The sequence below is a fragment of the Hemibagrus wyckioides genome, linkage group LG04 (genome assembly GCF_019097595.1).
Source record: "Hemibagrus wyckioides isolate EC202008001 linkage group LG04, SWU_Hwy_1.0, whole genome shotgun sequence".
NCBI lineage: Eukaryota > Metazoa > Chordata > Actinopteri > Siluriformes > Bagridae > Hemibagrus > Hemibagrus wyckioides.
Window position 1 is genome coordinate 17,846,199 of NC_080713.1, and position 22,426 is coordinate 17,868,624.

Sequence of the window (22,426 nt, forward strand, 5' to 3'; positions counted from 1 at the left end):
TTCACCCAGCCTCTATACGCTGGATTCTGTCTGACTTATAAGAGATCAACTGTCAGATTATGTGATCCAGAATAAAACGTTAGTGATATGATTTGTATAGATAGATAGATAGATAGATAGATAGATAGATAGATAGATAGACTTTATTGATTACATGAGGGAAATTCTTGTGTTACAGCAGCTTTGTCAGTTACAGGATACAACACACAAAAACATAAAAAGTAATACAATAATCTGTCCTCACACATTACACATATAAGCGCGCGCGAATAAAACAAGAAGATCCATCATGCTCTAATGTAGATATGCTCTAAGTTCTCCAGAGCTTGTCATCAGTGTGGATGTAAGTCCTGGTGCTCGTGCTCGCTCTTCCTCAGAGCCAGATGAGGTGTGACGTACTCGCCGTTTGCTGGCAGTCACGTGGTCGGCGCCAGCAGGTTCTGATAAGCGCGTGCGCGAGAATCCAGCCCAGCGCATCCCAAAGCGGCCAGGCGTGAGGATGTGGTGACGGCTGTGTCGCAAAATACAGCATTTACTACATGAACATTTACATTGGTTTATTTGTTTGTTTGTGAAATGGAAGATACGGTGAAGAATCACTAACGATCCAAGCTGAATAAGAAGGCGGCTGAGCTTCTATGAAGTGATCATCACAGCGCAGCTCTACTGACACCGTAAGTGGATTTAGATGCTGAAAATGTTTTCTTATTTTTTATTGTTATTTGTTGGTAACATGTTTACCCCGTATTAATTACCTCACCGGTGGTATATAGGTATATAACTGAGAGAGCGGTGATGTCGGTCGTGGTGAGCAGTAACACGTCCATGATGCGCTGATTTCGCTTTTGTATTGTGTTGACGTTCAGTACATGCATCAGATCTGAAGTCCCCCTCTGAATTCCCCCTGAAGTCCCCAGAATCTCATATTCTCTCTCTCTCTCTCTCTCTCTCTCTCTCTCTCTCTCTCTCTCTATATATATATATATATATATATATATATATATATATATATATATATATATATATAATCATATCTTAAATGATTACAAATTATTCTGAGCCTTGCTTGTCATCGCGTCTATCTTCTTTCTTACCTGGTCCTCAATATCTAACACAAAGCACTATCTGTGTTTATATGTGTGTTTTTCTTTCTGTTTTTCGGCACGATTTTGCAGACCAGTGCTGCTTTAGTCCATTAGTGACGGGGTATGTAAACATTCCCTGTGGGTCTTTAATGGGTGGTTGACAGGATTGTTTTGATTCATTGACAACAACAGCCTTTTACTTTCTTATTAAAAGTGTAGTTAATATAAGTGTAGTTCTTATTGAAACCATATGTTTATTCACTTGCATAACAGCCTCATTAGAAGTTGCTAAATTGAATAAAATTGAAGAGATTGTGCCTTTATACCTCCTAGGCAGTTTCTGATTACTGAGGAATTCCCTGTGTGTGTGTGTGTGTTAGATGCTTGCATGTTGTTCAAATGCATTAGTTATAGTTATGTATTTTGGAAAATGTTTACCGTCTTTTTGCAAGTTTCTTTATTTCATTTTTAGTCGTAACTGACCAGGCACCCCACCCAGAGGAGTTCACTCGTATGCTGGCTTACATTGTTTTTCATTCCAGCTGATGAGATTTTTGTGGTCACTCTTGCCAGCCCACACTGGTCTAGCAAGCAGCCTTGTCTGAATCTTAGCTGCTTGATTCCTAAAATGTATAGTCTAACATCTCATCACATGTCTTCTTTCTGGTATGTTCACTAAAGGCATTAGCCATGTTGCCATATTTTGTTTTTCCCCCAAAACTGTGCAGGTTCTGTGTATTTTTATAGCCTGTGGGAGGCAACACCCCATTTTCAATTGAATTATATTCATCATTCGCGACCAACCTCAGTGTGTGAGTGCAGCTTTAAACATTGTTGAGCACTCATCAGGTGTAAATCAGACTGCTTTCTGTAGAAGAAACACAGTTTAATGTCTTTCCTGTAACCCAGATCTGCCAGACAAAACATTTTTGGTTGGAAATAGCTTGGCTGCCTTCTTTCCTAAGTATGCAGATGTCTGCTTGTGTCTCTTCATGGTGCCGAGGAGTCAGATGTCCACCTCTGTGGCTTAAGCAGGACCAGATGCTTGGCCAAATGTGCTGTATGAATTCCTGCTTCCTGCATTCTCCCCTTGGCCTCCCTACTGCTCCAAAGCAGTGTGTTAGTAGGAACCTCCCTAGTGCAGAAGGCGCTGGCCCTGTGCCAACAAATCCAGCTTTAAAACAGCTGTATGGCTTCAGATACATTGTTTTTGACAGTGTTGGCCTATCTGTAGCCATCTCAGAGCCACAAGATGGTAGAGAATTTTGTAGTAGACATGAGGAAGTCCCTCTGAGAGTAAAGATAAACAATAGTGGAAGAGGGCATGCTGCTGCACCATGGCCCCTCCATTATCTCCAGTGAAATCATCTTTTTTCATAATGGCATAATTGAAGTCACTAATGTGCACTCCCAGTACTGTCTATGTTTAGGACAGTTAGGAGTGTGCTTAAAAAGCCTGTATTACATTTATTTGCCCAAAATGACCATTTCACCTGGTTTACTGCTAAAACTGAACTTGTACAGCAGTTTTATTTAAAGCTGGTTTCCAAGTTTTTTTTTTCATAATTCAGCAGTGTGATTCACCCTAACCGAGTCAGTTTAGAGAGAAAAGAGAACTAGAGTAATATTCTGAGGTCAGTTGATTCTGTTGCACAGTTCCTTAGAGATGGTCCGGAAACCAGTCATCATTTGAGCAGACGAGTTCCCTATTCTTTATTAAGCCATCCAAGGAGGCAGATTGCACATACGCATTCAGTGTCTTAGTTACGCAGGTTCTCCTTGGCAGGATTTCCGCCGTGTAGGAGTTTGTGATGAAATGCTCAGCTTCCAGCATGCTTCCGGACATTCCTCCATCTCGATGTCTCTGTGTGATGCTGCTGTGGTGTTTCTCAATCAGGCAGCAACTTCCTGTCAGTGCTTGCCCATTTTTGTCACAGCATGAATCACGCTCAGGAACTTACGTTCCTTGAATGACATAAATGTTGTTTACCTGAAGACTTTGCTGGGCTTCACTTATTCATGAAATTTATTTATTTATGACATTCACTTCTCTGTCATATCATATTTGACATTGTTCTATAATTGGCAGGAATGGCAGGAACCTGAAAGTAGATTGAATGTTAAATTATGCATTTATTTTAATTAATTATGCATTTATTTATTTTTTATATGATCAGACTAAAACACTTGACATCCGGGCTTAAAATAATAATTAGACACTATGTCCTTCTCCTAACATTAGTTAACATATAATGTGCATACTCATTTTGAATATTGTTTTCTTTTTCTTTGCACAACACTAAATAACAAATATTTGCTGCGTTATATTTATTTATTTATTTATTTATGCACCATTGTTGCCATGGTGAGGATTATGATTTCTCTGCTCACACTGCCAGCCCCGGCGGATGGCGTGGTTGCTGGTCCAAGAGATTATGTCTCTATATTTAATCCAAAATCTCTCGCTTAACTTGTGACACATCTGCTACATTTTCACCTTCATGTTTTCGGTGTAGTTTGAAACACTCTGTGGTCGGAGATGCGCAGAGATGTAGGTGGATCTGGGAACAGAGAGCTTTGTAAGTGGGTGGCTTCGTGTTGGTTTGCTCAGAAAGAACGTCAGAAATGCTGTTGCTTTTCTATTGCGCCTCCAACTCAGAGCAATTTGATTTAAAGATTCAAAATTAAACAGCACCAAAATGAATTGGAATGCACACTGACGTCCTAAATGAGGCAGTGGGAGCACGTGTTCTTAGATGTGTCTCTAGCTTTGAGCTGGATTAGGGCCATAGTCCTTAATCTGTGAGTCTGTTTCCAAGCATTTCAATTAGTTATTTTTTGCTCATCCTCAAATCTATCATAAGACATATAGGCTTTTGCTCTCTCTTTAGCTGACCAGTTTAATAAAACAAAGAGGTGGACTAACTCTTTATTCAACCAGGAGGAGTTAGTCAAAAGGTCAGGGTCCCCCCCCCAAGCTCTTAAACTCTGTCCCGTGACACTGCTGCTCCATAATGCAAACCACAAAGCCATTACCTCCAAAGCTACAGAGAGCCAGGGAAAGTGCTCATCTGCTGTGTCAGTGCTGGTGATGATGCTCAGCAGCCTGTAAACTGATCCTGGACAAACGCCTGACTATGGCCTATTACTGTTACCTTATGAAGTCAACAATATTAAGATGTATTGAGTATCATGAGACAGCAGTACAGCTTAAAACCCTGTTATTCCTGGCTTTTGACTGTGTGACGCACAAATCTTTAATTTTAAGGGTATTTGTAAGAGATACTTAATAGATTCTGGAAATTAGATTGATGAATGTAATAATTTTTGTATTATGCCAATTAAAATTCGTAATGTTCAGGGATCTTGTGTATGACGATAAGTCTTGGTGGATTATACCGGTTACACCCATTCATGACCAGTGATTATTAAACAAACATTAGATCTGCACCAGGCAGAAACTACACAATATGTGAATATAATTCTAAGCAACAGTGGGGGGTTTTATGTGTGCATGTATCAAGCCACACATAGTGCTGGTGCACACTCTCCTTGCTATTTATGGCACCATGAAGCAGCGATAGAGAGAATCAGTCACACTCAGCTGGTTACACAGGGCTGTACTCTCCGGTGTGGAGGCACTTGTACATGTGTGCTGTAAATTCCTCTGCATTGGCCAATTTTCAGGACGTTCTGAGATGCTTGTGGCATCCTTAATAGAAATGTTTGTTGTTTTTGAGCGACAGTTCCACTATCTCAACAATGAAATCCTGCTTCATGTATACTGTTTTCTTTACATAACACATTTATTTAATTACTACTTGAACAAACGCCTTAGAAAATGTACAGCTTATACAGTTAGAAATCTCATGTTATGCACAGTAGGGATTATTGATAATTGCATCCATATGGTCTATTACAATGACCGTGGTATATGAAACAGTTTTAGTTTGTGTGTGTGCGTGCGTGCGTGCGTGTGTGTGCGTGCGTGCGTGCGTGTGTGTGCGTGTGTGTGTGTGTGTGTGTGTGTGTGTGTAGATTTGTGTAATAAAATGGTATGCTAGATGTTTGAACTGTTTCCCAAGCATTAGGAATGCAGTCATGGATCTAGATCAGAGAAAGTTGCCGATTGAGTTCTGTAACTTTATGCTTGATGTGAATTTTTAATGTACAAAACAACAATTTTACTTGTTGCTTTTCTCTAAAACCCACAGGTCAGCTTTTTAAAACGTCTTTCAGTGAAATATTAAGGGATAATAATAAGGGATCTACTGGAATTCCTTTTGTATTCTAAATTATTGTTACTGTAGATAGACCATTTGCAGCTTAGTCATTCTTAGTCATAGTTTTGTACAAAACATTACCATTGTTTCGAAAGTCAGCAGTGTTGAGGTACTGCCTGCTGGTAGAATGTTTTATTTCTTCAGCTGGCATAGGCAGCCCCTGCTAGTTAAGTTTCACATAACTTTCTAAAGTGAGCAACATCCTGTAACATAGATCCTGCATGCCCTACTTTCTTATGTGTGTGGTTACCCCATCTCTCACTTTCTCCATCTCTCCCCCTTCTCCCAGCTTTACTGTTCTCTCTCTATGGGGAAGCTAGAAGATGGAGGACAAAAGCCCACGTGTAGCAGACTACTTTGTGGTGGCGGGCCTTACTGAGTCTTCAGAGCCCTTTGAAGACGACATAACATGCAATGAAAGCTGCCAGAGGAGCTCAGCTCTAGTCGAGGCTCCAATCACAGATGTGGCGGTGGTGTTTCGCTCTCAGGGCGAGGAGGTGCCGCAGGGCTACACCTGCATCGAGTACACTCCCTCAGGCCTTCCCGCTGAGCTGAATGGAGGCAGTATCATTGGTCCACAGATCTTCCTGTGCTACAGGCGAGGACGAGACAAGCCGCCTCTCACTGACCTTGGGTGAGTCATTTCTGTTTACCCTTAGCCATTACAATGAGCTCCAAATTACAGGAGCCGATCGTAATAGGCATATTATAGGAGTCAGAGAAATAGATAATAGCAGCGTCTTAGTACAGCAATGTTTCCTTCAGCAATTACTGCTAAAGTAAATAACTATTAGGTCTGTTCAGAAATCTCTGACAATCTCAATATTTTGGAAATAAGGGCTTAGTGATTAGCACAGTCTTTTGTACCACTGAGCAGTTATTATGTGATTTATCTGTTCAGCATTTTAAGGTTTGTAGCTCCATCAATAACATTTTAGTTACATTGCTTTTTGAAGCATTACAAAAGCAGTAATAAAGGGAAAAGCCAAAAGATCATATCGCAGGCAAATCCTTTGTATTGGAAAAACACCATTGATTTAGCTAAAATGATTCACTCAATTACTTTTATGGGAATTGGAGAGGATTTGCATGACAATTTTAGACAAGTTTCCAAACAGCTTTCATACTGTAGTGTAATTTCATAATTTTATAAGTATATACATAATTTGGAGCATCTGTGCCTCAGAATGATTATTTTCCTGTAATTATTTCCCAGTGTCCTCTTTGAGTGGAGGGAGAAGTTGAAGCCGGGATGTCACATCATCCAAACCACGCCTTCTGGTCGCTCTGCCAACATCAGCAGCTCTTCCTCACAGAGAATCTACATCACGTACCGCCGTGCACCCGAGTGTCATTCTCACGCCACATTGGCTGTCACAGACATTTGTGTTATTGTTCCTGGCAAAGGAGAAACACCACCATATGCCTTCTGCAAAGTGGACAAAAACCTGAACAGCAGCATGGTTAGCAGCTTCACTTTCCTCACTTGCTGAGCATGTGATTACACAAACAATTATGTGTAGACCTTGGCAGAGTTGTGCAGTAGAATAACTCAGTGCTATTTAAGCCACACATAACAAATGCTAAAACAGCAGTGTTGCTGCTACAGGATTAACTTTCAGCAGCTTGGTAAACATGGCTAATGTAGGTTTCAGTTGCTGTATTGTTGTTCCTTACACTCTGTGTTTCTCCTACAAAAACGTGAAAACCTCATAATTCATTATTTAGAGTAATTTAGGGTGTTTTTGTCTGTTTTGTTTCCCTATTCAGTGGGGGTCTTCTGTGTACCTTTGCTACAAAAAGTCTTTGGCCAAGACGAACACACTTGCATTCAAAGCAGGTTTGTTGAACAAAACATACTCATATCAAATATTGTGTTTAGCAATAGTTGGGAAATAATTTTCTTTTGTTTAATTAGTAAGCATCAGTCAGAAACAGCACAGTGCAGCAGTGTGATATTACCTCCTCAGAGAGATGGGAAGAAATGGGTGGTGGTCATGATATATGTGATACTCTCCTAGGGTGACGGGATATGAAATCATCATACAGCTGTTTTTTGCCCGAACATGTTCTGCTCATGGGGATAGTGTTGTTTTGTTATAGTTGGACAGTGCAGCACAGTATGAAGAGAGTCAGTTTCTAGTTCCAACACATTGGTTCTAATAAGCCTTTCATGTGGAAGACAATACTAAGCACTTACAGCCTGTGTGGTATTGATCACTTGTGCTGAGGAAAGCAGACTTTTTGTTAGAAGTGCTGAGAGTGATATTTGTTGGCTCTTTTAGGCCTGCTGTCCCGGTACCCGGAAGAAGACTATGAGTCGTTCCCTTTGCCAGAGTCAGTGCCCCTCTTCTGTCTACCAATGGGAGCGTCCATAGAGTGCTGGCCGTCTCAAACAAAATACTCTCTCCCTGTGTTCTCCACCTTCGTTCTCACCGGAGCTTCTGGAGAGAAGGTAAATGCAGAAATGTCTAAAACTCCAGGGTTTTTCAACCATATTAGCAAAGACAAACGTTTTAATGCATAATTATTGACAGAGGAAAGTATGTAAAACCAGTTTAATCTAATGTATAAATGTAGGGCATGTAATGCTGGAATGAATTCCTCAGTCTTCAGGTATTTGCAAATTAAGCTTTAAATCTGTAGAATTTATCCTCTTAAAATTGGATTTTTAAAACAAAGAAGTTCTTTATTATCACTCATATACACCACCAGATCTTTACATAAATTGTATACTGCAAATTTAACAGCTGCCTTTCACTATTGTTCTTTTCTCAGTACAGTGACACTAATTGTGAAAAAAGATTGTCCATCACATATACTACAGATGTTGTGGATAAATACTGGGAAAAGTGCTTGAGTATGCTGGTAATTTTGTATGCACCAGTCTCAGGGTTGGCAGAGAGTAAATTTGAACCAGTGATTACTTCAGTGCAGCCCTCCTGCTCCCTCTACAAGCACATTAATCCTCAGCCTATTCATGTTGCTTAATTCTGCCTCATTTAGGTAGCGACTTCAAAGAAGCAAAAACTACCCCTAGATATTGCTTTCTTCTATGAATAGAAAAACGAAGCCAAAACAACAAAATTGCATCTCTCAAGGGGCCGTCTCTAAGATTTGATTTTTCATGCTTTGGATATATTTTTGGACTCAGTCGCAGAAATAGATTAAAGCCTTTCATCTCATGCACTTGATTAATTTGATAAGACATGTAGCTCACTAGTGAGAGCTGTGATGTGTTTACTTTATTGTGATGGCAGCTTCGGACAATTATTTGATTGATTGATGTCTTTGCATGTCTAGGTTTATGGTGCAGCGATCCAGTTTTATGAGGTGTACCCAGAAGAGCGTTTGACTGATAGACAGCGTGCACAGCTCGGCCTACAAGCCAATGGCCTGAGGGCTGAGGACTCTATGACAGTCCACACCAACAAAAGCATCTGCCTTCTTTCTCATTGGCCTTTTTTTGACGCTTTCCGCACTTACCTCACCTTCCTCTACCGCTACTCAATTTCTGGGCCTCACACATTGCCCATTGAGAAGTAAGTGCTTTGTTGAATCTCTCTGTATTTGGGCTATTTTTTTTGTTCCAGTTTTAGATATTGTTTATGAATCGTGACATAATAAACATAATTAGTGGTTAAGCATAGAAGGTGCTGGATCTCAGTGTTATTATTAAACTGTTTATAGTAGCAGTAGTAGTAAAAGTTGTGAAATTTGGCACACTTAACATTTAGCATTACCACTGGATAAAATGTTTAAGCTACTTTTTAAAAATTCTTTTTCTACATTAATCCTTAGCACATGAATTTCTGCTGTTTTTTTCCTGTTCAGAGCCCACAGTTTTTGTTCAGTTGTCACCGTATTTGGCTCAGGTGATCTTCAGACTGATCTCAACAACAGAATTAGATTCGAAGGGTTTTAAAACTGAAAAGCCTTGACCTGTAACGCACAAATGAATTTGATGGTGAAGCCACCAAACAAGAAATGAGGTCATAATCTTGATAAAGGCTTAATGGAACAACATAAAAATTGAATATTTTTGGGTCCCCTGGGGGACTATTTCAGTAAATATTCTCATGTCACTGAGCACTTTGGGGTGCTAAATCATGAAAATCTATGTTTTTTCTCTTTACTCTGGAACCATTTATAATAAATTCATAATTCTGATGTCATCTGATCTCTGACATGAGATGACATCACCAACGCTTTGACTTTTTCATGCCAAATTTGCTAAATACCTCAAGAATGAGTTCTTGAGAGACTATTAGTTTCATCTCATTTGACTCTAGGTGTCCCGATAGTAAGGAAAAGTGTGTTTTTTCCCATTTGTTTTTAAAAATCATCACATCATGATACATGTTTTGCCTGGTTCCTTGAGAGCTTCTAAGGTTAGATCCTTAAACAAATCCAACTATGTATCATGCATGCTTCTAGACCCAAAATTGAGACTTACCATGTATGCATACAAAACCTTTCCTGTGAGATTGTGAACAAAATCTCTAGAAGAAATTGTGTTTAAAAATATTGTTTTAACTGCACTTAAGAAAAAAGAGTAATCAGTTAGACCAGAATTATACATTTCAGAGAAAACAATCAAACTCTGTATTAATACCCTATGCTAATAGATAATCTCAGAGTTTACAAGCACTACAAAGATTTTAGTCTGTAAAGTATTTTTAAAAGTGCTCATAACTCTTCAACTGAAACTAAAATTGTAATGTCTCTAGTGTCATTTGACCCCCCAGGTGGTGATATATCTAGTGCTTGACCCCTCCATAGCGGTGTGCAGCTATATTTAGTCATTGTATTTCTCTCCATCTTTATTACAGGCATATCTCTCATTTTATGCACAAAGTTCCGTTCCCATCTTCACAAAGACCACGCATTCTGGTCCAGGTGAGTTCGAACTGACTTTTATAAGATGCTTTCTGCCTTTTATTCATTTTCTGTATTTATCCAATATTTTGCAGTAGTGGTGGGTAACGTGGTTTAAATGTTTGTTCTGCAGTTATCGCCACACGATAATCTCATGCTGAGCCAGCCAGTCTCATCTCCACTGCCTCTGAGGTAGGTCTCACAATCACTGTTTACTAGGGCCATCAGAATGAATGGTACTAATGTCACTGGAATGTTACTAATGTTAATGTATCAAGCAAATTGAAGTAATACCAATAGGCTTGATGAAAGTCACAATTATCTATGATTAAATCACAAATGGTGTCATATCAGACGTTTAGTCTCTACATACTATATATTATGAATAGGATGAATAGGATGAATTAAGCTAATGCTTAATGCTTTATTGGGATGGATATGTGTGTTGATCAGGTCACTTAGAAATGTGAAATGAAAAATCAGTGATATATGACCTGAATCACTGGTAAATAAAACATTGCTAGCATGACCGATATTACTAACGTGTTTGACATGCTTGAGAAATTACTAAGACTATGATACAAATGCACAGTGTAGTCCTACTAGTGATTGCCCTGTGTATGACTGTCCAAATTTATAGGCTTTTTAATGTACTTATGCACTTAAATATGTTAAGGTTTTTAAATTTAAAGGCAGCATTTAAATGAATGTGACAAAGTCATTCATAAAAATCTGACACTTCCAAGTTCAAGACAAGTTCATGTGTAATTGAAAAACATAAGCATATTTCCTGACCATGTTTGTATGTGAATGTGTGCTTCCCCTTTTCTGTTGTCCCTCAGTGGTGGAAGTCTCTCCACACTGTTGCTAAACTTGGGTCCTAAAAACGCAGTGACTCTGCTGGTTCTGGCTGTGACCGAGCACAAGATACTGGTGCATTCACTGCGACCGGCTGTGCTGACCAGCGTTACCGAGGCCCTTGTGTCAGTAAGTGCTGCCGGCAGGGCTTCTTAGATACAGGGTTTTACATCTACTTATACAGTTCCTACTCATTGCTCTCTGTTGAGCTCATAATAAAGCACTGAATTGCATTGCTTGCAGATGATCTTTCCCTTCCACTGGCCATGCCCATACATTCCCCTGTGCCCCCTGGCACTGGCTGATGTGCTCAGTGCTCCATGCCCCTTCATAGTTGGTGTGGACTCACGCTATTTTGACCTGTATGAGCCACCGGCCGACATCAGCTGCGTGGACCTGGACACCAACACCATCTCACAGTGAGTGACCTTTTGACATGTGCATAGTTTTGAACTCATCAGGGAGAGTCTCTTGAAGAATGACCCTTGAAGCTCATCTGACTTCTTCACCTCTTCCATAAAAATACCAATCCTGTTCCCTTTTCATCATAGCACATTTACTGGCTTTCATTTATGACAAGGATTTCTTGGGGAGATTCCTTATAACGATAATGTCAGAAGCCAGAAGCTTTCTCAATCCTGCTGGTCTTTACATTAATGTTAAATGAGTAGCACGCTGTAAAAGATAAGAGATTCAGTGGAACATCTGGTATCCACATGGTCCTGTTTGTCAGCCAGGTGGAGAATGCTGAAGAGTTTATGGAGGAGGTATAGTCTTCAACTCTGCTGTCTTGTTTCTTGGCTCAATCTCCTATTTTCTGTGCTCTTTACCTTTTCTGTGCTTTTTTCCTCCCTTTAATGATAAACTTGTGTGCTTGTGGTTTCAGCAAAGAAGATCGCAGAGCCCTGACATGGAAGATCCTGCCAAGGAAAGCCTGCAAACGTCTGATCAATACCCTCAGCAATCTCCATCAACAGCTGGTGCAGGGTGAGGCTGGATTTACTATGCTGTCAGCAATGTGGAGAGTTTTTCTCTTTTTCCTCATCTTTGAGTTTCCATTCAAGGACATATTAAGTGCAGTTGATTGCACTAGAAAAAGACCTGTTTGAGAGGTTATAGCAGGTTATAGCATGTCCTTTTTCAAATGTCGCTGAATCATTTTATCACTGATCCAGCTTTTTATTACCATTTGACAGTAGAAAACAAGGTAACAATACGGAGCCTTGAGAAGCTTTGAGTTCAGTGCTTCCCACCGACAGATTCAATATCTGTATGACAGTTTAGCCTTGTGATGTTATCTACAGGCTGACTGATAGTTCTTTTAAGGCCGTTAAACTTCTCAGCCTTATACAGTACATTATGTGCAAGTACATAAAGTATGATGTATGTCCCTTAATGGCCTGACAATAGTAAAAACAATAAATCTTTACATGGTTGTAATGTTATTAGACTGTTTAGTCTTTTTGCAGTCTTGATAGGAATGGTCTAAGAAGAAAAATCTTGTATTTTATGTTTTAAAACATTTGCTACTAAATTATCATCATTAATACAAATGTTACTTGCTTTATTGAAAAAACAGGAAAATGTATCTCTAGATCAGATAGAACTGGAGCCTATTTGACCTTTCTTATGTATGCTTGTGTAATTTTGTGCAGACTATTTGCTGAGTCGTGAGGAAGGCCAGATAGATGTCTCCATGAGTGAACGGGACCCTGGCAGTGGCGGGAAGAGTCTCCAGTCACTGGAGATAGAGATCCAAGAAGCCTTCCTGCGCTTCATGGCAGCTATCTTAAAGGGTTACCGCTCCTACTTGCTTCCCATTACTCAGGCGCCCTCTGAAAAAGCAACCGACGCCAGCTCTCTATTTGACCTGCAAGGTAGGCTTCTCATCCAACTATTTAATTAGATTTGGTTAAACACAAAACTCTGAGGAGCAGACTGAATCTGATAACAGATGTATTGTGGTTTGAAAGCAAAACCACAGCAAAAAATGCAGACAGCTATAATAGTGTCAACCCTGCGGAAATTTCAGTGTTCAAAAACAATGAAATCTTAATTCCAAAGATTTGTTTATTGCTGGAAAAGCCCACTGGAATTCATTGAGTGAACTCATTGAGAGCTCTGCAGCTGTGCTGAATGTTGAAATCTGGAGCAAGTCAAACCTGAAAGAAGACTGTTGATTATTTATGTGATGATATGATTATATATTTACATTCCATAGTTTTCTGCATAAAATGTGTAAGTTACCGTAAATTACTTTTTAAAAAAATCTATGTAAAAACAATGAAACATTAAAAACGCAATGCAGCACATCCTATAACAAGACATAGGACAACATCAGGTTTTGCCATGAGCATCCTGGACTCCAGACCATTTTTAAAGCATGTAACAGAGTGAATTATGAATGCTAAAATGACTGATCCTTGGTAAATATGAGAAATGTCACATGACCTTCGTCACTTATTTGGACTCATATCTGTGCACACACATACACCTGACGTTAGGAGCATCCCCAAACATAGAGTACATTCAGTGCTATGTAATAAAGTGATACAAGGATTAATGGTTCCTGGTTTCTGCAGGGTTCTTGAAGAGCCGTGATCGTTCCCACCAGAAGTTTTACTCCCTCATGACCAAGACTCAGATGTTCATCCGCTTTATTGAGGAGTGCTCCTTTGTCAGCGATAAGGATGCAAGCTTGGCATTTTTTGATGACTGTGTAGACAAGGTAGAAATTTTGAAATTACTCTTTGCATTAGTCTTTTTTAAAAACAAAAATATTTGCCTAGATTTTCACCAGCTCCACTCTTGCTTCAATAAAGTGTTTTCCTTCAATAAAGAATTTTAGACCACATTCCAGGCATTATGCCTAGTGAAGATCTAAACTGTATATATATAATGACTTGTAAGAACAGTAAGAATATAAGCTCCCCAAGAATTATGCCAGTGAGGCCAGTAAATTCAGATCGATAATCTCTGTTACATGCTCGGTTTTTCTTCTTTCTCTTCTCACTCTGCCCACTCCTCTGTGCCTATTTTTCTTTCCCTTTCTTTTATCTAACCCCTGCATTTATTGCTTGCGTGGAAAGCTCTTTGGCACAGAAAAGGGAGGAAAGGTAAGCAGCTAGATTTTGTAGTCTTTCATAAAGAGTAAAAAAGTGTTTTTTTAAAGAATTCTTCTTTTGTTTACTTAGATTGGACTTTGAGAAACATGCATTTTTCTTTAGAGATTATTAAAAGTAATAATAATAATAAGAAGAAGAAGAAGAAGAAGATCACATTCTGCAATATTTTCTTATTGAAACTGGTTATCAATACAGACTGACTATTAGTCTGTGTGTTGTTTGTGTATGACTTTGTGCTGATGGTATGTGTTATTAAAGTACCATTAGAGTGCAATACATAACAGATGCGCTTCTGCTTTACTGCCAAGACACTGAATCTGCCAGGATGCACCTCATATGCTCCATCATCTCCACCCATTTCTCCTCACCCCAGCTACATGTAACCATTAAATGACATTTTTTTAAATGACGGGTTGTCTTATCAAAGTTTCTCTCATGGAAAACGCAGCATTTTAAAAGGTTTAGCTTTGAAAGTCTTGAGAAGTGCTATACAACTTATTTCTCATTCACTATGAACCATGAGTTGTTTTCTTCTCATTCCCAATCGTCCAATAAAGAGCTGGTGGTGGCTCTGCTCCAGATCACACTGTTCATTAGAGCCATAAACAGTCGAAGTCATTGCCTGCCTTGTCTCGTCCTTTGCCATTTAAAGCCTGCCAAGGACAGTGCTTTAGCGGTACACTGATAATGGAAGTGACCGTGTGAGCTGATTTTAAAGTGGGCCAAATGTGGCTTGAGAACATTGTCTGGGTTTGCACAGAGAACGGAATGCTAGCTGAGCACAATTTAAAGCGACTCAAAGAGGTGGAATACAGATTCCTAGAGGGACTTGTAGAATTCAGCATGTTAAAACACTTCTGCTAAGGCTCGAGCCAGTGCCATGATGACCTTCCAAGAGAGCTAGGTAATGGTTCAAAAATAATCTCTCTACTGCAAGCAAACTCAATCAGTGCTATTAGACATCATTTCTTCCTGCCAAGAAACAATACTCAGTGCTGTTTTCTCTCTATCAAAACCTGATACCTCACTAATTGACAAAATGAATGCTTCAGCTCTCTTTCTGCGGGTGTTTTCCTGGATAAATGTAGGTCAGTGCTTTCTGTATGGTGGGGCCTGTATGGTCAAGCAGACAGAGACGTCTGGAAGCTAAATGTGCCATGACACTTCTGAGTTGCTGTCTAGTCTGATGCCAGTGCACTACACAGTAATGTGTCTGTACCCCCTGAGCGACAGTGTTTTAGTCCAGGTCATTGCACTCAGTGTGTGTGTGCATGTGCATGTGTGTGTGTATGTGTGTGTGTGGCAGATGGTCGAGACAAAGGTGAAAAAATCCAGTGTTAAAAAGATTATCAAGCTTCTTCCCATTGAAAGTCTCCCATTTAGTCATGCACCTCTTAAAATGCAGGGAATCCATCACTTCCACACCAATTTTGTGCTATTGTGTTGTTTTTGTGTGTTTATGGGCAAGTTTATAATGAGTGTGCTTTAATCTCAGGTGGACAGCGAGAGGCTAGAAGACACCAGGCTTATTGAACTGGACAAATCACATCGCAGTGAGCACACAGTTTTCATCACACCTCCAGAGCTTCCACCTGTGCCTGAGGGAGAGGAGCCCTCCATACTTTATAGGTACCACATAATCACACACACCACAAACACACACTCATAGAAAACACCGAAAAACGTATACATGCACAGCATTATAAAACAAAAATGTTGATACCCAGCAGGAAAAAAAACTCTCTGCAATTGTCAGCTATTCCCCAGGGCATGTAAAGCCCACATTAAAAATCTCCTTCGATTTCAATGTCTGCAAATCTCCTGATGCACCATCCAGAATTATAGACTCCTAGCAGAGCATGTGATCAAATTTACGGATTTAGAGGTTTAGCTCTTAATGTGCCGTTTTTCAGCCCTGTTTCTGAGCGTTTGCATATTAAGTCTGAAAATATTTCTCATGCACTGTGGCAAATGCTACATGTTTTGCAATTAGTCTGTGTTTGTTTGGTGCGTTTGTGCATACGTGCCAAGAATTTGGAGTCAGAATAATTGGAAAAAACAAAAGCTCTTCTGCTCTGCTGCATTGCAAACAGTATTTCACAAGCCAAACCTAACAAACCTATTTTAATCTATGTAGGACTGAAAACAAAGTGCTGCATTATTGATGGATAACCCGTGTGTGTTGTGTAGCTACAGTGGATTTCCAGTGCTGAATGCTGAACTCTGTGAACCCCAGGAGGGCACCGGCATCCCTATGGCAACCACAAATTCCAGACACACCAGCCCCGGGAGCCCAGCCGCCATTTTCCGCCGCTCCAAACAGGTGTGTGTCACCTATCGGTCTCTCTGTTCAGATCAAAGAGCATGGCTATTGCTGCTGGTCCTTTTTAACTTCCACTCACCCAGTCACACACTCTCTCTCTCTTGCTCTGATCTTATTCCTTTTATCAGGAGATTAAATCAGCCCAGCGCATGGCCAAGACATATTCATCCATACCTCACATGTGGTCCAAGTGTCTGCTGCGGCATTGCCATGGCCTGTGGTTCATCTGCCTGCCAGCCTATGTAGCAGCGTGCCAGTCTAAGGTGCGGGCACTCCGAGCAGCCTACGATGTCCTGAGGATGATGCAGGACAAGAAGCTGCAGCCACCTGACGAGGTAGACACCAAGAATATACAGAATCATTCCTGTCAGAAAGTGATGCTTGGCAAGCATTTGTTTTTTCTTATAAAGAGCCATACGCATTGATAAACATCACTTCTGTAATGCAAATGTGCCAGACTTGGTTAACTCATTAGTTTCCATCTGTTGTGCTAACATACAAGACAGATTTTCAAACAGTACTTAAAGGACTGTACATGGAGTATACAAAACAAACATATAATGTGTATACAACACCTAAAACAAACATATAAAGTGCACATATGGTGCACAGATCATGCATTATGCAGGCTGTGGGTTGTTGATCGGGGCTCAAGCCCCAGCACCACCAAGCTCCACTTTTGGGCAATTGAGCAGGGCCCTTAACCCTCTCTGCTCCAGGGGTGCTGTAGCATAGTTGCCCCTTCGCTCTAACCCCATCTTCCTCAGCTGGGATATGCAAAGAAAAGAATTCCACTGTGCTGTGATGTATGTGTGGCGATAATAAAGGCTTCATGCCCTCAGTTCTTCTTCTCAGTTGAGCTGTAAGCTATTTTTAAACATCCAGTAAGTGTGGCATCCTGGAAAAAACTGTTGTATGTCTTTCAACCTATAGCTGAACGTGGCCTTTTCTCATATAGTTTTGTTTTCCAGCTTAATGCTTTGATGAGGTGATGGTGGATAGCTACATGCCATAGAGAAATTGACATGTATCTAATCAGTTTAGTTTGTAATCATATACTGGCTACCAGAATTAAAATTTTATAAGAAATGTCAATATCTGCCATGTGAAGGGTTTCCATATCAAACACTTCAGGTGTGTTACCGGATCCTGATGCAGCTCTGCGGACAGTACGGGCAGCCAGTTCTGGCTGTTCGGGTGCTGTTTGAGATGAAGAAGGCAGGAGTTCAGCCCAATGCCATAACATACGGGTACTATAACAGAGTGAGTATCATGTTTATATATTCAGTGAATAGTGTAGCAGGAAAAGTCCTGCAGCTGTCTGGAGAATGGATTATATTTAATTGCTGTATTTGTGTTCTTCATAATAAGCATCCTCTATACTGCACTATGTAAGAGACAGCTTTGTGAAGATGTATGTACAAATGAGTGTGGGTTTGGGAGCACTCAGACTGAATTTTAAAACCTAATCTAATTTTAGCACTAGCGTATAGTCCAAGGCTGGCTCTTTGTTTCAGGTGCTTGTGTTTCATAAGATAAATGAGCATGCGGGTAGATAGGCTCCCATGGGACAGCTAACGTTTCCCTGTCTTGAAAAAAGTCCCAGAAACATCTAGAAAACACATAAATAGACACACAAGTCTGGACAGCTAAGAGTTGTTCTTGTTCTTTCAGAGTAATTACAGCTAGTCCTTGAGAGAGAACACAATCTTCTTAACATAATGAAGGGGGTTACAAAGAAGAATTACTTGCTTAATCTGCCTGGGTGTTAGTGTGTGTGTGTGTGTGTGTGTATGTGTGTGAGTGTGAGAGTGTATGATAGCTCGTTCATGTGAGTGCTTGTGCTCATCTTCACTCTCTCCTTGTTTTGTGTTGCTTGCTCAGGCGGTGTTGGAGAGTACATGGCCTTCGTCCACTAGAGGGGGCAATTTCCTGTGGGGTAAACTGCGCAATGTGGTCCGGGGTGTGGTGCAGTTCAAGCAAGTGTGGAGGAGACAGGCTAGTCATGCCAAAGATCCTCAGCTCTCAGGTACATACTTACACCTGTTTTCACACAGAAATAATAAAACAAAAAATACTTGATAAAAAGTAATTGGACTGGGATGCAATATTGATAATATGTAAATATTTTAGTTATATTTGTACATATTAATCTTTGTAAATATTTACACATAAACCTTTATATATATATATATATATATATATATATATATATATATATATATATATATATATATATATATATATATATATAATGTTTTATCAATTTCAATTAACCCAAAAGATTTAATATTGCAAAAAAATGTCCTGCTTATTTCCTGAATTGTGCAAGGATTATGTTTTATTAGCCTAACGCATCATTTATTACATTCTGCTGGATCTGGGAAGTTAAGCTGCTTCTCTACACTTCATTAATCATCCTGCCACTGCATTTCACTGCTGTTGTCCAGTTAATTACAGACAGCAGTGTTGGGTGAAGGCCAGTAAATATATTGCACCACTTGCCTTAATAAAGTGCTACTTTTGCTTCTGCACTTTTTTCCTTAGAGCCAGGTCACATAATAGTGTTAATGAAGAGCATCACACCAATCAATTATTTTCCTAAAACAACCCACTTGTTGTGTTTTATTCCTTACTCATGGTCTAAATCTGTGCATTACTGTGTTTACTATATGTGTTTTGGTAATAAACTGGTGTATCTTTAAGCATATGCAACAGTACAGTTATTGGATGACAGCATCATTTTTGCTCATTTTAAAGCATTTACATGCATCCACAATTGTTGCCACTCTTGATTATGATTATGTTAGTGTCGTGTTGATCATGCTATTGTGTTTGTGTTCTTGTCAGATATAATAAGCATTAAACAACATCAAGGCTGAAATGTGTGAGATGAAACATACCACAATGTCAGTGAATTTGCCTGGCTCTTTAACTGAAGCCTAATTTCTCATCTCCATATTTCTCCTTAAACTCTTGATGATGTCAGGCTATGTATCCAGGAATTAATAGGGTCAATTAAGACAGAACTGATAGCTTCTTCCCTGGCCATCACACGTCAGCCTATTCTTGATCTGATATTCAACATTTTCCCATTGTCACCTTCACCAGCTCATTACTACACATGTTGTAACAGACTGAAATTCAAATGCATCCAATTAGAGGCCTTATCATCTATGTCTGATTCAGCGCCGTCTCCAGGGATTAAAGATCAAGCAGCTGGTTTCAGCTAGATGTGATGAAGTAATTGTGGTTATGCTGTTAATGATCTTTGTTGATTTGTTATGCATTAAACACGAATTGTTTTTCTAGCTGACTGAATGTGGTGTGTTTTTCTGTGCAGATGCCAGTGATCTGGACAGCGTGAGCCACGGTAGTCTGGACAGCACTAATGACTCAGCAGAGCGAGCCTCTATCGATACTGACTTCACCAAAATGGACTCCAGCGATGATGGATCCAGCACAGGTGCCCTGTCTGCCCTCACTCTGGGTCATTCATGTGTCTCTCCTCTCATGTCCTTTCTTTTTCTTCCTAGAGTATCAAGGTCATACTTGCTCATCAGCACTCATCATCGACCTTTCTTGCTCTTTCTCTCGCTGTCTTTTTTTCTTTCTGTCACTCTTTTTCTCTCCTTGCTGAAAAGGTTGAGTTGTTGCAATAGAGGTTATTTCTCATAGTGGAAATAAAGAGAGCAATCTCCCATTTTTCTTCTTTCCATATATTAACCTCTTGTTAATCATGGAAAATAGCACAAATGTTACAACACACAGCTTGAGATGTCATCATAAAGGGGACGAGAAGAAAGGGAAAAGGACGGGCATAACTGAATGTTAAACAGGCATTTTAAAAGGGAACATATAACAGTGCTGCTGAAGTTTCAAAGGAGAGACTCAAACATGCTCAGTCTTTGTATTCAGTCTCTCGGCAGGAGTCTGACAAAGACAGTGCAAGAGGGAGAGGAACTAAAATAGCTGCAAGTAAACTAACTAGGGTTTTTGTTATGTCCCTGCATATGAAGGGAGAGAGCAACCATAATTTTTATATTTTTTCAGTGTTTTATCAGTAGCTGTTTCATTGGTCTGATCTCAGTGTGGTGCAGTAGCAGAGTCTAGATATAGCACAGTAGCCGCAGTGTTCAGCAGTGTAGGTGCAAAGCTATATCAGAGAGGCTTGCATAACCTAATAAATCAGCTCTTCTAAATTCTGGCAAGCCTGGTTTTTGGTGTTTTCGAGTTTTTTAGTACATCTTGAACGATTAACTGCTCGCTGCTTTTGTTTGCAATGAATCTCGTTTCCTAGCTGTCTTTGACCTGAACATGACAGTGGTATAATAAACGAACCTGTGAGGTGTAGCTGGCTATTCATTTTGTGTTCTCTCATCCACAAAATTCTGTTTGTTTTTCACTGTTTGTGCTTCACAATGCCCCTTATGTCTTGTATACACTATTGCAGGTGGACAATCAGATCAGGGCTATGACTCATTGTCTAAAGAGGAGGTGCGGATGGGGGGAGGAGAAGAGCAGGACAGCTCTCCTCACATGAAGGAGAAGAAGGAGAGAGACAGCACTCCACGTGAGTTGTGCATCATGTTGATTTTCAGTAGTGCAGCTGTGAGCTAAAAGACTCCACCAAGTGGTGCAATGTGGTATTGCAAGTTATTATATAACCATAAAAACCGCTTGCTCTCTCCTGTTGAAGGTTAAAGCTTGTATATCATCCTGAGGTACTTATATTAGCTGTCTTTCTGGAGGCACACTTGTTGTGAGTGTGTTTTATTTTTCTCAATATTTCATGATTACTTTTTGTCCATATTTTTAGTGGCCAAGACAGGAACATCTGTAAAAAAGGGCACATCTACAGCACTGAGACCACTGCATCCCTCAAGTGTAAGAGACAGTGCGGCTGTACCCAAACGTCCCAACTCATTGGACATCTTTGGAAAAAATACTGTAAGGCCCAGTACATTAGAGCTGACTTCTGATCAGCTGAGGCACATCTCTGAAGGGTGTGAACAGAAGCAAACTTATCCAGATGAGGAGGAGGTAGAGGAAGCAACAGGCACCACATACCCACTCAAACCTGACGCAGAGAGGAGCACAAGTTGCACAGTTGCCATGGAGACTAGCATTAGCAATGCACGTTGCAGTGTGGCAAGGAGCGTGAGCTTCAGCAACACTCTAGGCCGTGTGCCACAACGAACAGGGATCGAGTCTGGCTTTGATCCCTTGTCCCTTCTGGCAGCTGAGAGCAAGGCCGGAAAAGGAAAACCAGATCAGCCTGAAGAGACAGATGATGCCCCCGGCACACGCCGTCACCTGGCTGAGGAAATCCAGCTTTACATGGAGAACCTAAGCAGTCCTGTCAGTCAGCGTTCACTCAGCACAGATTTACACAGCATCCAGAGTCCCTCACCACAAAGCTCACCTCGCCAGACTGCTGTACCAGGATCGCCAAGTACCCAGTTGCAGCCCCAGCCCCGGAGCAGACTATTCTCCTCCCCTTCACTGCCACTAGGATGCCCACGTAAGAACAAGGTACCCCGGCCCACCTCATTAGCTTCACCCTCCTCACCCACCCCTTCTGCCTCCTCCTTCTCCATGGAATCCCTGCTCACACCCACACTAGATGTTTTCAGGAGCAGTTTCATGTCTGCAGGAAAGGGCGTGGCTGAGAAAGCTAGTCGTCTCTATTCAAGGCTCTCCTCACAGACTTCTATTGCACAGGTGAGTCCATATTTTAGTGCAGTTTCATAAATTGGCAGAATTGAAAAGCATGACAGTTTTTTACTGTAAGACATAGAACCTTGGTGCAAAGGTACACATTCCACTTTAGAATTGATAATTAGGACTACAAATATAAATTAATAATAAGAT

General features: G+C 40.4%; 1 protein-coding gene across 2 annotated transcripts in view; it reads left to right on the forward strand.

The window, feature by feature from the left end:
- Positions 1-451: 451 nt before the first annotated feature.
- Positions 452-22,426, forward strand: part of dennd4a (DENN/MADD domain containing 4A) — a 28,893-nt gene continuing 6,918 nt past the window's right edge. The window contains exons 1-22 of one of the 2 annotated variants that reach the window (XM_058388584.1): positions 452-674; positions 5,658-6,002; positions 6,585-6,831; positions 7,139-7,208; positions 7,654-7,823; positions 8,672-8,910; positions 10,201-10,267; positions 10,380-10,438; positions 11,089-11,233; positions 11,348-11,523; positions 11,991-12,091; positions 12,760-12,981; positions 13,687-13,832; positions 14,194-14,220; positions 15,725-15,858; positions 16,420-16,552; positions 16,681-16,887; positions 17,687-17,815; positions 18,437-18,581; positions 19,896-20,018; positions 21,006-21,125; positions 21,372-22,276. In XM_058388584.1, coding sequence (XP_058244567.1) covers positions 5,692-6,002; positions 6,585-6,831; positions 7,139-7,208; positions 7,654-7,823; positions 8,672-8,910; positions 10,201-10,267; positions 10,380-10,438; positions 11,089-11,233; positions 11,348-11,523; positions 11,991-12,091; positions 12,760-12,981; positions 13,687-13,832; positions 14,194-14,220; positions 15,725-15,858; positions 16,420-16,552; positions 16,681-16,887; positions 17,687-17,815; positions 18,437-18,581; positions 19,896-20,018; positions 21,006-21,125; positions 21,372-22,276 — 3,876 coding nt within the window. In that variant the 5' untranslated portion in view covers positions 452-674; positions 5,658-5,691. The remainder of the gene's footprint in view (positions 675-5,657; positions 6,003-6,584; positions 6,832-7,138; positions 7,209-7,653; positions 7,824-8,671; positions 8,911-10,200; positions 10,268-10,379; positions 10,439-11,088; positions 11,234-11,347; positions 11,524-11,990; positions 12,092-12,759; positions 12,982-13,686; positions 13,833-14,193; positions 14,221-15,724; positions 15,859-16,419; positions 16,553-16,680; positions 16,888-17,686; positions 17,816-18,436; positions 18,582-19,895; positions 20,019-21,005; positions 21,126-21,371; positions 22,277-22,426) is intronic. The other variant, XM_058388585.1, reaches the window with a different exon arrangement.